Source organism: Telmatherina bonti (genome assembly GCF_933228915.1).
Source record: "Telmatherina bonti genome assembly, chromosome: 11".
In the NCBI taxonomy this organism is placed as follows: Eukaryota; Metazoa; Chordata; class Actinopteri; order Atheriniformes; family Telmatherinidae; genus Telmatherina; species Telmatherina bonti.
In genome coordinates, this window is record NC_136629.1 from 19,046,401 (window position 1) to 19,061,816 (window position 15,416).

The 15,416-nt window shown below is 38.8% G+C and overlaps 1 protein-coding gene across 1 annotated transcript in view; it reads right to left on the minus strand.

The window, feature by feature from the left end:
• cdh23 (cadherin-related 23) overlaps positions 1-15,416 on the minus strand; it is a gene marked incomplete at both ends in the record, with an annotated part of 158,298 nt that overhangs the window by 44,509 nt on the left and 98,373 nt on the right. The window contains 8 exons of the mRNA XM_079249389.1: positions 451-558; positions 811-923; positions 1,125-1,241; positions 2,138-2,210; positions 4,939-5,066; positions 5,320-5,425; positions 7,073-7,310; positions 7,945-8,009. Of these exons, the coding sequence (XP_079105515.1) occupies positions 451-558; positions 811-923; positions 1,125-1,241; positions 2,138-2,210; positions 4,939-5,066; positions 5,320-5,425; positions 7,073-7,310; positions 7,945-8,009 (948 nt within the window). The remainder of the gene's footprint in view (positions 1-450; positions 559-810; positions 924-1,124; positions 1,242-2,137; positions 2,211-4,938; positions 5,067-5,319; positions 5,426-7,072; positions 7,311-7,944; positions 8,010-15,416) is intronic.

Below are 15,416 nucleotides of genomic sequence, written 5' to 3' on the forward strand. Positions count from 1 at the left end.
CCTGTGTAGTAATGGGTGTTTATCTTTCGATTATGGAACATGTATCCAAATGTATCCTTTATCATTAACTCTTTTTTTTTTTTTTTTAACCATGTAGGCTAACACCTAGGATAGATTTTCTCTGAAGTGGTACTTTTTTGTACTGTTTGACAAATAAAATAAATAAAATAGCAACACAATTTAAAAAAGTGAAATGGGTAAAACATCAAAATTCAAATGTTGCCCATATACACTTGGTTAAAAAAGGCCTCATCTCTGCAGATTATTTCCAATTCTTATACTTACTTTTTAATTTCTAATACTTAATATATATTTACAACAGTCTTCACATTAAAGGTCTAGCCTCGTTGGATCAGTCTGCTCTTTTTTTCTTTTCTTTTTAAAAAATGACCAACCATCAACATCATCACCTAATCAATCAAGTAATGTTCAACAGGTAGGAGCACTCACAGAAATGACATCAGTGTTTATAGGACTCATCTCCACTACGTTGGCATGGTAGGGCTCTTCTTGCCACACGGGGGCGTTGTCATTGATGTCAAGGATGGTGATGTTCACCTGAGTCCAGAGGGAGAGAGCAACTTCATAATATTAAGCATGTGATGAATGATTTTGGGTTATAACTTTACAAAAAAAAAATCTTATCAATAATGTTAAATACAGTATTTGTACCAAATTTATCATAAAAAGTATTTCTGAAATGTTTTTGATAATTAAACAGTACAGAATATAGTGTAAAAAAGTAGTGACTGGGGATTTAGGCTGTGTAGATGCTATGCTGAGTCAAATGATTGCTGTAAAGATTGTTACCATGGCAATGCCAGTTTTCTGCTGTGGACCAACTCCTCCATCCACAGCTCTGACTATGAGGATGTACTCTGATTTCTGCTCTCGATCTAGCAAGGCTGTAGTGGTGATCTCTCCTAAAACACACATGACATCTCATAAAAAGTGGATTTAAAAAAAAAAACAAAAAACAGGAGCACAAAAAAATGAAAAAAAAAACAAAAACCAAAAACTGCAGACTGGATGATGAAAGAAAGAATCTAGCCAGGAAGAAAGAAAAAGGTGAACAGCTGCAACACACTTGCACTTACACATCCACATTCACACACCATACATACCTGAGCGTGAGTTAAGACGGAACTGAGAAGAGCCCTCTAGGGAGTAGATGAGTGACGCCTGACCAAACTCCCGGGAGGCATCCAAATCAGTGGCATTCACAAGCAGCACGGTTGCCCCTGTAGAAGGAGTTGGGGGGTCGGGGTAGTAGACATAACAAAGTTACAACTCACTCAGACGGGAAGGAGGGGAGAATTAAATTCATGTAAAAAGAAGAGCCAGTCAGAGACAGACAAGCTGCCGAGACAGCCTGGAATGGTGTTCACAGAGCTAATTTCTTCACCGCCCCCATCCACAGCAACACTGATGGCATGGCAGTGAGTGGGTTTGTGGATTAGTGGTTTATCAGCTTGTTTGGCACAGTCCATATTTGGCACAGACCTGATCAATACCCAGGTTGGCAAAGGGAAGAGATGCTAGCCAGAGGCGCAGGGCTAGCCCTCAACTCTGTCTTGCAGAGCCAGCCGAAGGCTTCCAGCTGGGGGCCAAAAAATTCTGACACAGTCCTTAAAGCTTAGCCTTCATCTAAGCTGTTCAGCTAAGTGTTTTTTTTTTTTTTTTTTTTTTTTAAATGTGATGCAAGACATACTCATGGCCAGCGTCTGCTGGAAGTCAGAGAGAGAAAGGAGCGGTTAAATATCCCATTTCCCTTTAGCAACTGGAAACTAATCTATTGTCTGGGAAGAAAAAGCCTTCTGAATGTAGGCATGAGGGTGAATATAACAGCCAGTGATTTCCTTTGAATAGTCAATATCCCCATTCTGACAGAGCAAAACATTACCCAAAGAAAACAAATAAGACATAGCAGGTCAGAAGAAGGAAACAAAATGAAACATAAGAAACACACCCTTTAAGAAAGAAAAAACTCACTGATGAATCCTAGAATATCAAGACAGCTCAAGTAAGAGGTGGCTGTATTTGCTAAACATTGTGTTTTAGAGCTGTACAGGCTGTGCAAAGCATAATTTGTATTCTAACAACTAAACTGTAACCCCAAATGCAAGAACTGACTCACCGGCTATAATGTTCTCTGGGATTTTGACAATGTAAGACTGCTTGCTGAACTCAGGCGGGTTGTCATTTTCATCCTGGAGGAGATATAAACATCAACAACAGCTCAAGCAAATATGCAAAACAATGAAAATATGCTAATTTGTTTCAAAAGAAGAACTAAAAAGGGATTGAAGCTGTCACTGCACATTAACACTAAGATTAACATAGTTGGGAATTAACAGACTAAAAAATACAAAATCCTTTTAAACAGGAATGATAATATCAACCTGATGGCTCTTCATCGCCATCGGGAATCTGCTTAACTTATTTGCTCATCAATTAGCTGACATGTTAAACCTGTTGCATAACTTAGATCCTCTATTAACCACCACACATGATAATAACAATAGCTGTAGCTTTAGAAGCACTTCCAGTCTCAGACACAACATAAGAGGATGCAGAAGATGAGATGGATAATAAATAAAAACATAATTTGTAAAGACTGTTAAAACCAACAAAAAAAAGTTCTACTAAACATACTGTCAACGCCAGTATATAAAGCGAGGGGTGAGCCGACAGGAATATTTGTCTGTAACATGGAACAGTGTATGATTTCAAATGGATTCAATGGATAACATTTCTTACAACCTCCCACTCATGAATAACACTGTAATTCACACCAACACATCCAGTTGTGTGGCTATTCACAGAGAAGCTCCCTACTGTGTGAGCTGCTGAGAAATGTTAACACTTTAACAACAGCCACTGGTACCATTATCTGTTTGGGCTCTGCGTTACACTGGCGCAAAGCATTGTGCGAGTGTGATGCTGCCAGCTACTGATAAACCCCTGTGGTGTGAGTCACGAAACTGTGGAGGACAGAGCGGGAGACAGAGGCAGCAAAATAGAGGGAATACAGAATTGTTCATATCTATCCCAGTTGGTTTTAGCATTCTTTTACGCAGTAGTTCTCCCTCATGTAGGATATGGACAGACATTCTTAATGCTCCTTGCATATCAAATAATATTCATCCATACTTTTCTGTCTTCTTCTGTAAAGGATGGAAAATCTATAATGGAAGTATATCATGTGGAAAGACACTGAAGGCTTAAAGATTGTTTACGAACTTGGGTTGTTCATTTTACTTTTATTGCTGCATTTATAGTGTCTTAACAATGGTCAACAACTGTATTTTCTGTTCAAAAGTTGACAGAAAAATAAAGAAAGTTGGAGATATTACATCTTATATAGAATCACTGCAGGAAAAAACAAGGAAAACGCTCTCATTGCTTCAGATGGGAAAACAACACCAGCATTATATCATGGGATAGTAATAATTTTGTGTTCCATCTGCTATTTGTAAAACCTTGTAAACCTTGTAAAACCAGAGCCTCTGTGAAAATGTGTAAGTGTAGGCTAACATCAAATGACTATTTCATTTGCAAGAGTTTACTGAATAAGAAATTTTTTGACACATTGAACTGACAAATTCAGTGATAGATATATTGTGGCTAATATGTACATATCTGAGATAATGACTGTGTTATAAGACAGCAAAAAGCTGCAAAATGATACTGATTAAAAAGCAATGGCAATGACAAAGTATGTAAAACTGAAAATGAGACAGAGACTGCATTAATTTAAGTTGGGACTATGAATAAAACAGCTAACATCAGTCACGTTGCACACGCAGACATCACTGCCTCACTGCCTTTAATAATTTGAAGGCGAAAAAAAAAAGCAATGAAACAATCAGAGCACAATGTTATGGCATGATTTCTTCTATACAGCAAACGATAACTGCCACTTAACTCTGAATACCAATCAAATGCTATCCGGTTTTAGGGAAATGTACAGGGCAAACCATGCAGCAATATCTGGTTGACTTAGAACCAAGAGTATCTTTTTTCTCCAGGTTCTTCATGTATTAAAGCATATCTGATTCCAGTGAGTGCGAGTAGACGGTTGTGAGTTTTTCCAGAGTCTTAAATGAGACTTGTAGCGATAAGAATGATAAAAGCAACCAAATTGTAAGTCGAGACATCTGCACAGACTGATAAAGCAGCAAACAAAGCCGTAGGGAGACATGGGACAAAAACTACAGAGAAGAAATACTGAAACCCAATATATAGGTTTCCAGACAAATGAAGCAATCCAGCATGAACCAGCTGACACATGCCCCACAATAGATGGATATTCAGGTAAATGGAAGGAAGCTAAGGTTTCATTTAGACTTGGTTTTAGGATCAAACCTGAAGAAGTTTTAAGATCTAAAAGATTGTGTTTTTCAATATGTACAGCAAATAAAATCAATGGCAAAAAACTATTTACTTTTTTTTTTATTTAAGGCCATTGTCAATAGATTTTGCAGATGTTCACTAATGTATGAAATAAAGTTAAACTTTTTGGTAGCTTTAACAGCAAAAAACAAACAAACAAACAAAGAGTAAATAAAAAATAAATAACTAAAAGCAAACCATACAGTATAAGTGATCTGTTGGATAAAGTCCACCAGAATAATAAATACTTAGGCCATATTGCTTTTCACCTATAAGAATATGCAAAGAACTAATTGCCTTCAGTATGAACGCAAACTTATCATGTTTGAAGAGGCTTCATATGTTGATGAGTAAAGATGATAGAGATGTCTATAAAAATATATCCGCTCACAGGGTAAAGCTCTGTGTCTGTAGCAGTTGACAGTCATTACTTATGAGGAAGTGGCTGCTACTGCCACCCTCACAGCTGTGGCTGCTTGTCATTACAAGCCTGGAGGCCAAAGTTTGTGTTGTTGTGTGTGTCTGCTGCAGGAATGTACGTACGATCACTTCCACTGTGACGGGGACAGTGCTGTTGAGTGCTGGGTTTCCACCATCTTTAGCCATCACAGTCAAATAGATCATCCCATTTGGAACCTTCTCATAGTCAAGAGGCCTGGAAACACTGATCACTGGTGGAAAGAGACAAACATTTGCAGAAAAAAAGGTGGGAATATGGACTTAATATGAACAGAGAACTGCAAACAAGTAAGATTTTTTATGGCTTTGGGTAAAACTATACAGTGCATAAAAAAACATCTTGAATCTGGGTTTATTTTTGACCTGCATGTAAAAGATCTAAAACTTTCTGATTCAATACATATTCTTAAAATTAAATAGTCGTTTTAGAGAACATAATCAGTTTGACTTCCTAAAAGTGAGTACCTGCATAACCTTCCACCATGATGATGCTGAAGTAATCAGAAAAGGCTGAGACTGAAGTGATGGTGTATGTCAAGACGTTGTTGGGAGGAGAGTCCTCATCAGTAGCCTGTGGGTGGGCAGACAAGGTGTGGGGGGGGGGGGGGGGGGGGGGGGGGGGGGGAGAATACTTTTAACATGTGCCTGAGTGACAGTCCAAAGCCCACAGGAAGAAGTTTTAAGGGAGTGAGACAAAACAGCAGATGCTGCAGCAGACAGTGCTAATATTTTTATGTGTATGTTTGCACAGTATGGAATGTGCGACTTTAAGCATGTGTGTGCAGTATGCAGCCAGGAAGCTGTCAGTCAGTGATGGCATGTTATTGGACAGATTAAAGCTGATTCTGGCTATTACTGGTGCCGGCGTCAATATTGGATGAACACCAACTGAGCCCAGACAAGCCAAGCAGGCAGAGGACAGATGAAGCCATACTTTGCAGGGCTAATCCACAACATCAACAACAATGATGACACCCTCTCATTATTCTTGAGTTGGCAGGGACTTAAACATGAGTCCTCCGGCTGTGAGGAGAGTGTACTGAGCTTCACTATCATCATTAGAAGCTGGACAGGTTGTCAAAAACGCTCACTTGTATCTCTCAACAACAGGCTTATCTTTACTCTTTGATTTAATGCCAGAACGCTGAGAAAGCAATACATTTTCCACCCCTGCATCTTCCTAAACAGCTGCCTTCTTTTACACACTGTTTTCTTTTTTTTTTTTTTTTACATTACAACACATAGTTTCACATTAAACACTTTTCCTTCTTAGAAGTAAGAGAAACCTGGGGTGACAAATCAAATATATGAGTGCGGGAATGTAGAGTTTAAAGTAAAAAAAAAAAAAAAAGAGAGAAACGTAAAGTTGTTAGAAAGTATGATCAGTGTAAGAGAAACAAACCACCAAGACAAGAAGAACAAAGCTGAAAAGTCGCTTTACTCTACTACTCAATACACCCTCTCTTTTCCATCCTTTTCAGTCAACCCCGTGTTCCTTCTCTCTTACTGCTTTCCCAGAGCAGTGAGTGTGTGCTTATGTGTAAAGTATATAAAGTTCCAAAGCAAACCGCTGACACACAAAAATCTGCGTCTGACTTCCCCCTTCTTTGTATTAATATCACCAGCGTTTAAGGTTAGCACAGAATAATCAAACACGGTGAGCCAAGCGTTGAGGCCAGTTGTCACAGTGAGCTGCAGGAGCGTGAGCCTGGAGGGATGTAATACTTTTTCTCTTCTGGGTGCAATCAAAGAAAACGCTGAGCCATTAGTTACCATTGTGCTTGTGTACCTCTGCCATTTGTGTGGCAGTGACTGATGGCCAACACACAACACTGACCTGTTTCCTTGTTGGATACAATACACACAGATATGTTCCTGCATGGTTATAAAAACATCGGGAAAACAAAAATCAAAAGCTGTGTACTGTATACTGGTGGGGTTTCAGGAGTACTCTTTGATACAGGTGTAGTTTTCATGAAAACATACATATTGTAAGTGTTAGTCACAGTAAAACAAATGTACTATGCAGCACTTCTACAAAAGTGTTAACATTTAAAAATGGTGACCAATGTATGTTTATGCGGGATTTAGGGTAAATATAAAAAAGACAGTTGTTAAGAGTCTCTGAAACAGGACTAAAACTAAACCCTAAAACTAAACCCCATTTAATTTTTTTGTAGGTCTGCTTCTTGTGTGCATGTTTATGATCGCATCTCACCTTGATTCGTGCCACTGACTGGACTGTCTCTTCATTCTCTCTAATCTGGCCCACATACGCCTCTTTCTGAAAGAGTGGCTCATTGTCGTTAATATCCAACACATTTACACGGATCCTTCCAGTTGTCTCCTCTCCACCACCGTCCCTCGCTAGCACGGTCAGAGTGAAACGACGCATTAACTCATAGTCGAGACTGGCCTGCAGAACAACCCAGCCTGTTTCTTCATCCAATGAAAACCTGCAAGGGAGACAGAAATGAAACCAGTGGATGCTTTTTTTTTCGACAATCAACTTGCTGTTACTGTCAGTTTAACAAATCTATGTATGCTTACTATGTAATTACAGTGACACATCCTTTACATGTTTGAGGTTTTCAAGAGTCAGACAAACATATTAGTCTCATTGCAACATCAGAATATCCTGCGGATAACTTTAATAATTTTCATTCTGTAGATTTTTTTCTCATGTTTCAAACAGTACATGAGCAATGAAAACATCTAAGAAACACCACAGATGACTTAAAGCTCACAAAAGTCTGTTGCTCAAAGATTAAGAGTTCATCTAAAAATTATGCTTATAGATTGATAAAAAACTACAAAGCTACATCAAATGTCATTTTGATTCATGGACTACAATGAATACAAATAAAGTGAATATGTATTTAGCAGGATCTGCTATTGGGTTTATCTGTGGCTTTAGACAGAACAGATGTTAAAAAAAACTGCCAAACATTGTTAAACCTCATGTCTCTGATGAGGGTGTGAACCAAAAACACTTCAGTACAGTTGTTATCAAGACTCCAAATAAATGAAAAATAAATGTGGTTGTGTTTCTGTGGAGAAATATGTGCAGGCGAATGTGTGTAATCTTACTGGTCTGGCTCATCACTGAAGTAGTAACGCACAATCCCAAAAGTGCCTGCATCTCCGTCTGTAGCCTGGACAGAAAAACAAGAAAAATGGTTTAGTTTTAAAGTCATGTCTACCTCTCTATGGAAAGCTATGGACTGTTTTCTGATGTTCAAAAGTTTCTCTTCCTATTCAAGTTTGATTGAAAATTATATTTATACAGAGAAGTTTGGAGTTTTTGAAAATGCACCAAAAACTTGTATTTGTAATTTGCTGATAGATTGTTGACTCATTTGTCCTCCATGTTTCTGTCCATCTGAAATGAGTTTTTGTGCATTTTGTGTGCAAAGTTTATTAATGATGTTCTTCTTGTTTAAGACTTTCCAGTAATATTTCAGGATGTAGCAGCAGACTGTTGGTGCCAGTAGTTTTCAGTGGTCCTCCTGAGTTGCTGCATCCATTTTGATCAAGATCTATCATGGCTTCTTTAACAAATCATGGCTTTTACTCACTAAGATTCCTCAAAATACTCTGAAACGTTCTAGCATATTATGTTCTGTAACTATTGAGAGACCAAGGTTCTTTGCATTTTGCACAGACAAAATATTTCTGGACTTGTTGACAATTTTTTTTTGAGAGAATCATTGATCAGAAGTGAACCAAGACTTTTAATTTATTGAGAAGAATAAACCTTTAGTGGACACTCCTTTTATACCAAGTCTTGGCACCCATACCTGTCACCTTTTATTTTGTTGATTGTAATGTTGTCCTGAACATTGCTGTTGATGATTGTAAAAACGTTTGTTTTTCTTTCCTTTCTGTTTCTTTCTTGTTTTCCTCCATATGTTGATTAAAATATTTTATGCCCCATGGTAAATGTGTTTTCTGATAGCCTTTGTTTTATTCTTTTTGGTGGTTGAGTTTATATTAGTTCTGTGCCATCCAGAAATCCCTGACAGTCACACCTTCATTAAAGCAGAACAGTGAATTTATTATTTCCTATTTTGGATCATGTTATTCCTCTGCATACATTTGTATGTGTGTGAGCATGTGCTGATCTGGCTGCATAAGATCATCTGTCTTGACTGTATTTTGCTTCATTTTCAAAATTTCTCACTCTTACAGCTGTCTGTGACTGTACGATAAAACATGAAAGCCTTGCTTCACTCTATGGAGGTGTTGATTGGATTAAGTCTGATGGGAGACGTGATACATTTTCCTCGCCCACATGACCCGCCATTGCCTTAAAAACAACTGCTGTCATATGTTCATCAGATAAAAGGAGTGTCAGAGAAAACATTATAAAGAGCAACGCTTTCAGGAATCTTTTACTTTATAAAATGCCACATTAACACAATCTGTCTTTGAAAAAACACACACACTCTTACACACACGCATGTTGGGTGTTGTGACGGTGCTGATGGATCCTGACTTGAGAGGGTGTTGTAAAAGAGTTTCACTTCAGTGGCTCGGCAGTCACTTGAAGGACCAAACTTGAACGGTTCTGCAGTCTCCCTCTGTCAACCACAATGCTGGTCAGTGTGATTCAGTGATGCCCTGATACCGACCTTATTATGTGAGCTTGTGCATGTGTGTATAGAGTACGCACAGTTGTGGATGTGGCTCAAAACCTTGTGGGAGAGTGTAATCAATCTGATTTGAAGAAAAACAAGCAAAAGGCATGAAATCATAAGCTGCATTATCAAAGCGGAAACATGTGTGCATGTGTGTAAAGAAATACCTGCCTTTTAAATGTATTTATGAAGGTGTGTCTGTGAATGGCCATGTATGATGGATGCAACTGCTGCATGCTATTTAAATAAAACCTTATCAGTATTTACCATTGGGATTTAAAGGCAAAATGATGATCCTTTGCATTTGATTGACTCGCTAAAAGAGTGAGAGCCTTTCTGGAAGTGAAGTGCAGGACACTTAATACATGTGTATGAAACTCCAGTCAGGTTCTTAAATGAACCTTTGAGTATCATCTGTTATGTCTCAATGACCTCATCATTAAATACCCCTCAACTCTCACACTCTGTTTTTGCATTCCAACACAACTCTCTTCCCTTTTCCTCCTCCATTATCTTTCCATATTCCCTTCTGTCTAGACCTCGCTCTCTACTCTGCATCAGAGCTCTGCCTCCGACTCCACTGTCTCTCCCCTCCTTTACATATCTACGCCAGCACACCCTTGCCCCTCCTCAGCTCCCAGCTGAATGACAGGCCCATAAGTGCACCAATGATAGCAGCAAGGGTGTTAGCGTGACAGCTATCGAGGTGGTGACAGGAGCTGAGCTCAGTCTGGGAGCTAATGCTGCCTCTGCTTCTGCAGCCGAACCCCTCAACCTGCAATCATAGAAAGACGGGGACCTAGAGGCATACACAGAAAGAGAAATAAAAGGGGAGAGATGATAGCTATCTTTTCTTCCTCCTCTTTCAATCACTCACTGACCTGCTCCCTTTCTCCAAACAAACAAACAAACACAGTATGGCCCAGCCACTTTACCAACTGCTTGCCAAGACTTCCAAGTTCAGACACCGAAGGCCCTCAGCAGATGGATGACTGAGATTCATTTGTGGAAGGATTTGCTCTCATTTCACACCATGGGCCTGAATCCATGACACCAGGGTATTATGCATTTGCCCCTTGTCACCATGGCAGCTTAAAAATTTTATAGTTGGGGAGCTTGAGGTGATGGAAAAGTTGGAGAGGTGGGGTGCACACGAACATGGTGAGAGTAGGATTTAATGATGAAAGAAATTACATGGAAATAAAGTTGGATCATATGCCTGGTGAATATTTTCAGAATCCCTACAGCGTGCATTTAACATGTAGTTTTTATGTGAAATAATTTCTATTCTAAGAGAAAAGTAATAAAGTAATAAACCCCCCCTTTAATAGGAATAAAGAGGATTGAAGTTGAAGATGAATTGTATGGATAAAACATTGTTACTATTCTTTTCTGTTGACTGTCAACACGCCCAAAGACAGTACAGTATTAGTAGGATCACTTCTGGGGCTGAGCTGTGGTGGTAAAATATTTCTTTGTCCTAAGAAGCAAAACATTCAAGTGGAAGTGAGTCAGCGATATGATCGAAATCTAAACAAAGTTGTTTAGAATTTTCTGCACAAACAGTCACAGTGCTGATGATTGCCAATATAAACTCTGCAAACCCCAGGGTCCTCAGGCAGTAACTACAAAAGAGAAATTAGTTCTCAGTTGACCAGTTTGGTTAAATGATGTGTTTCTTCCCATCAGAGAGGTGAAGCCAGCAGGCAAACAGAGTTATGTGTGTGTGTGTGTATGTGTGTGTGTGTGTGTGTGTGTGTGTGTGTAAAACTCTTTCTGACCATCTGAATGGGATATACATAGAAAACAGTGTGTTTCCAGGTTCCTTCAGTTTTCACGCAAAATGCACAGTATAAACATGTATAAGCATAATCGCCTGTTTTTAAGGGAAAGTAAATGAAAGCATCTGACAATGACTGGACTTGTCTGAGCAAATTGGCATGTGTGTAAACTGGGGTTAAGATGCAGAGAATCCAGCAGCAGATTATTATTTCAGCTATCTCGTGGACTGCGAGGAAGGTAAGAGATGCATGGGCTTTTCTATCTTGAGTGAGCTGGAATTTAAATTGATTTGCTCCTAAAATTGCTTTTTCTGCAGGAGCTTTGGATGGCATGGAAAAGGAAACCAATTACTGGCTGTCAAAGCATGCTGTCAAAATAGCGATGACCCCAAGTCCAAACACAGACAACCTCCTCTGTCTCAGTGTTGCACACCTAAACACAACCACGTGGAACAGATAACAAACAGACCCACAGTGAAGATGTCCAGTTCCTGACAGGCACTGTGATGGAGACAATGATAAAGGCTTCATTGTCGGGTGATTTTTATTTAGCTCTGGTTAGCTTTGCTTTTGTGATCTTCTTCAAAGGTTTTCTGTTTCATTCTCATCATTTCCACATCCATGATAATATCACTGATCAATCTTCACAAATGCATCACAAGAACATGACAGAAAGATGTTGTATTCAGACAAGAACCCCTTTATGTTAACATTTTGCATGTCCAATGTTATAGCGATTGAAAAAAACATCTTTGTATTTATGGTCAATGCTACAAGGTGAGGAGGGAAAAAAGGGATGATTTTGATATCACATTGGACCTATTTGGAATAGCATCCAACTAAAAATTACACATCTGTTTCATTCAACTCTCCCGTGATTACTCTACAGAATAATATGTTCTTTAACCTAACTTTCATATTTTCACCAGAAAGCTTCCTGGTCACTTTTTCTGCATCTCATCTGCTTGGGTCAGATGTCAACCAAACTCGGGATATGCACCAGAAATGGTCTGGATTCCTCAAAGCTTTAGGGAGAAATACACTACAGATATTTTAGGATTCTGACCCTTTTCAGTGTAATGACCTCAGATATTTTCAAACATGATCTCATATCATATTCAGAACTTGTATGTGACAAAATAAGAAAAATGCGGTATTAGAACACAAAACATTTCTTTATGCAGTATCTTCTGTCCATATATCACCAGGTGTGACACCTGTCTTGATATGCACCCGAACCAGTCTGGATTCCTCACATATTCAGGGAAATATCCCCTACAGATATCTATGGAATCTGGCCTTTTTCACACTGTGCAAGTGTCCCAGCTGTGACCTGCTTGAGGTTGATGGGAACAGCATGTGTTTTACCGTGGACACTTTCCCGTAATGGCAATAGTGAACTGTTTTATTTCTTTAAACCATTAATGAGAAGGTGGGGGTGCTCAAAGCAACGACTGTCTGCTGACAAGATTGAAATCCCTGTTTCTATTATCTCCTGACCACTCAGATAACAGGAACACAGAACAGAGAATTACAAGTTTAACACTTTATAAAAAAGTGCCGAGGATATTTCCTTACAGCTGTGACGGCTTGCAAGATAAATTCTACTATTATTTCAACCTCATGCAGATCTCTGGAAACAAAAGAAATGAAAAAAATAAATATCCCCCTGGAACAGGCAAGAAATAAGGTTGAGAGAGAGATGGCTACATTGTGGGCAGAGGCTGTAGATGGAGTTTGAACCGCCAGTGAAAAGGCTTAATGCAGAGCTCTCAGTGGCTGGCAGCTTCACGTTGCCAGCAGGCCTTTGTCCTCCCCCTCTCTTTCTGCTCTTGGCTTCGATGATGAGGGAAAAAGATTAACACAGGAACAGGGAGGATGTTGAGAATGTTAAAAAAGTAAAGTGTACACCATAGTGATATGTTGAATGAAAGAGAGAGGACAAAGCACTAATGTGGGGATGGAACATGGTGTCTGGTTCTGTGTTGAGGGAGCAGGGCTTAAGTCGGGAGATGACACTTATAGACATCTAACTCTAGAAACGAAAAGAGGAAAATATTGATTTTTGTTTCCAATTTGTGATATTTAGCGTTTTGATATATTTTAAAATGAATATTTTGGTATTTATAACGTTAGACCAGGGTACATCAAAAGTAAAGACTTTGTAGTACGCATTTCTGACTTTAAGCTAATTTATAACGATGCAATGACTAACCATTTAATTAAAAGAAAAACATTAACATTAACTGGCTGTTTTATGTTTTCAGGAAAACAAAATTAGACCCAGGTTCTGCGATGGACTGACAACCTGTCCAGGGTGTACCCTGGCTCCCACCCAGTGATTACTGGGATGGGCTTCAGCTTTCGGCAACACTTAGTTAGAACAAGCAGATAAGAAAATAGAGGGATTGAATAAGGACACATGTAAACATGCATCCAGTAGAATTGGCTACTTTATGACTGGGACAGTTAACAGTTTAGACTAGTTCATTAACCTGTTCATTATAATTACCAAGACAGCTAATGATCTAATACATTCCTATTTTATTTAGGCCTAAAATGATAAAATGCTAAGTTTGAGGTCAGTTTATGGAAAAAGCCAATGTCAAATATGAAAAACAGATGAATGGGCTTAATGTCCTTTACCTTTGGCTCCAAAAACTCCAGATGGTGAGGGGGACCCAAGTGTAAGTTGTACCACATTTAGAAACAGTAGTCCACACCCAGACACTGGCATCTAATATATGTTCGACAGTATTTTCTCCCTTTCTGTTTTTTCTTTAAACATCAACCACAAATGGATCAAGCATAGAGACTCCAAGGCTCCAGTGTCAACTCTGGCTAGTTAAGTGGTGTCCTTGTGGTAAGCTTACCACCACACTCCACACCTCTTCAGTCATCCTTGGCAGTAGTACTTCTTTGAACAACTTAAGTCTTGATATTGATGCTCAGATAGTTCTAGCTTTTTAACACACATGACTGTTGCTGGATCATTTGAGCCATGATGTAAGTCCTGTTCTCAAAAGAAACTCTGTGAACTACCTCCAGCAGGAAAGACTTGAACCTTACCCCCCTTTATTACAATAATGAATTATAATTACTGCTGTTACTATTACCCTGTACATGCTTGTCTAAACAGTGGCGATGAGGAAACATCTTCCATTCTGTAATTTATAACCTTTAGCCAGAGGTATTTATCACTGCGCTACAACTCTCATATATGGCACATCTGCACAAAATCAGCAAAAACTGTGTGGAAAGAATAATACTGCATCTGACGATTCACTACACAGAAGCAATAGCAACTTTTAGAAAAAAGCCCTGAGAAACTGTACTCCAGTATTGTATGAGTATTATACACAGTATACGTATTTACAGTAAAGAATGTATAGGGTATAAAGATCTTGACAGAGTGCTATCCCAGCAGATACCAACAAGGGACCATGAGGTCTGCAAGACTTGAAAACCATTAGAAAATTTGACAGTGACACAGAGGAAGAAGATCTGAACATATATATTACATAAGAAATGAAAGAAAAGAGATCTTCTAAAACCAAAGGAGAAAGAGATCTGTTATTTTCTGATTCAGGCGGTCGTGTGGTGTCCCTAGGGCAGGGAGGAACAGTATGAGAAAGAGTGTGACAAAAAGACCCAGACAAAAGAGTAAATCACAATAAATATTTATAATAAGTAATGCTGCAGACCATAAATATTAAAGACCAACTGTTTTAGTGTGAATTATTGCTTTTATTTCCTCATTAGGACTTTTTCTGGTATAATTACTGACTTAGTGGACCAGCAGTCCAACGTTTGCTTCTGATGAGGGAGGAATGTCATTTCTGAGGTTCGAGGTTCTAGGTCTAAGTGACCTGTGAAGGGATAAACATGTTATTGTGAAAATGAGAGGAAGACTTTGGGTTAGTATGTAAGCAGTAATTGGAAGTCAATGCATTGTCCTGATAAGGACAGCTGCACAAGCTTGTGTGTGTTTGTGCTTGTTTGTGTATCTATGTTAGCATGTATTAGTATGTTAAGCTTAAGTGTCCACAGGGATGTACGAATGTGCACTAAGTTATACATCGACCAACATCGTACATAAGCTCTGATCAGATGAGCTATGAATATTAACCATAAAAATTCA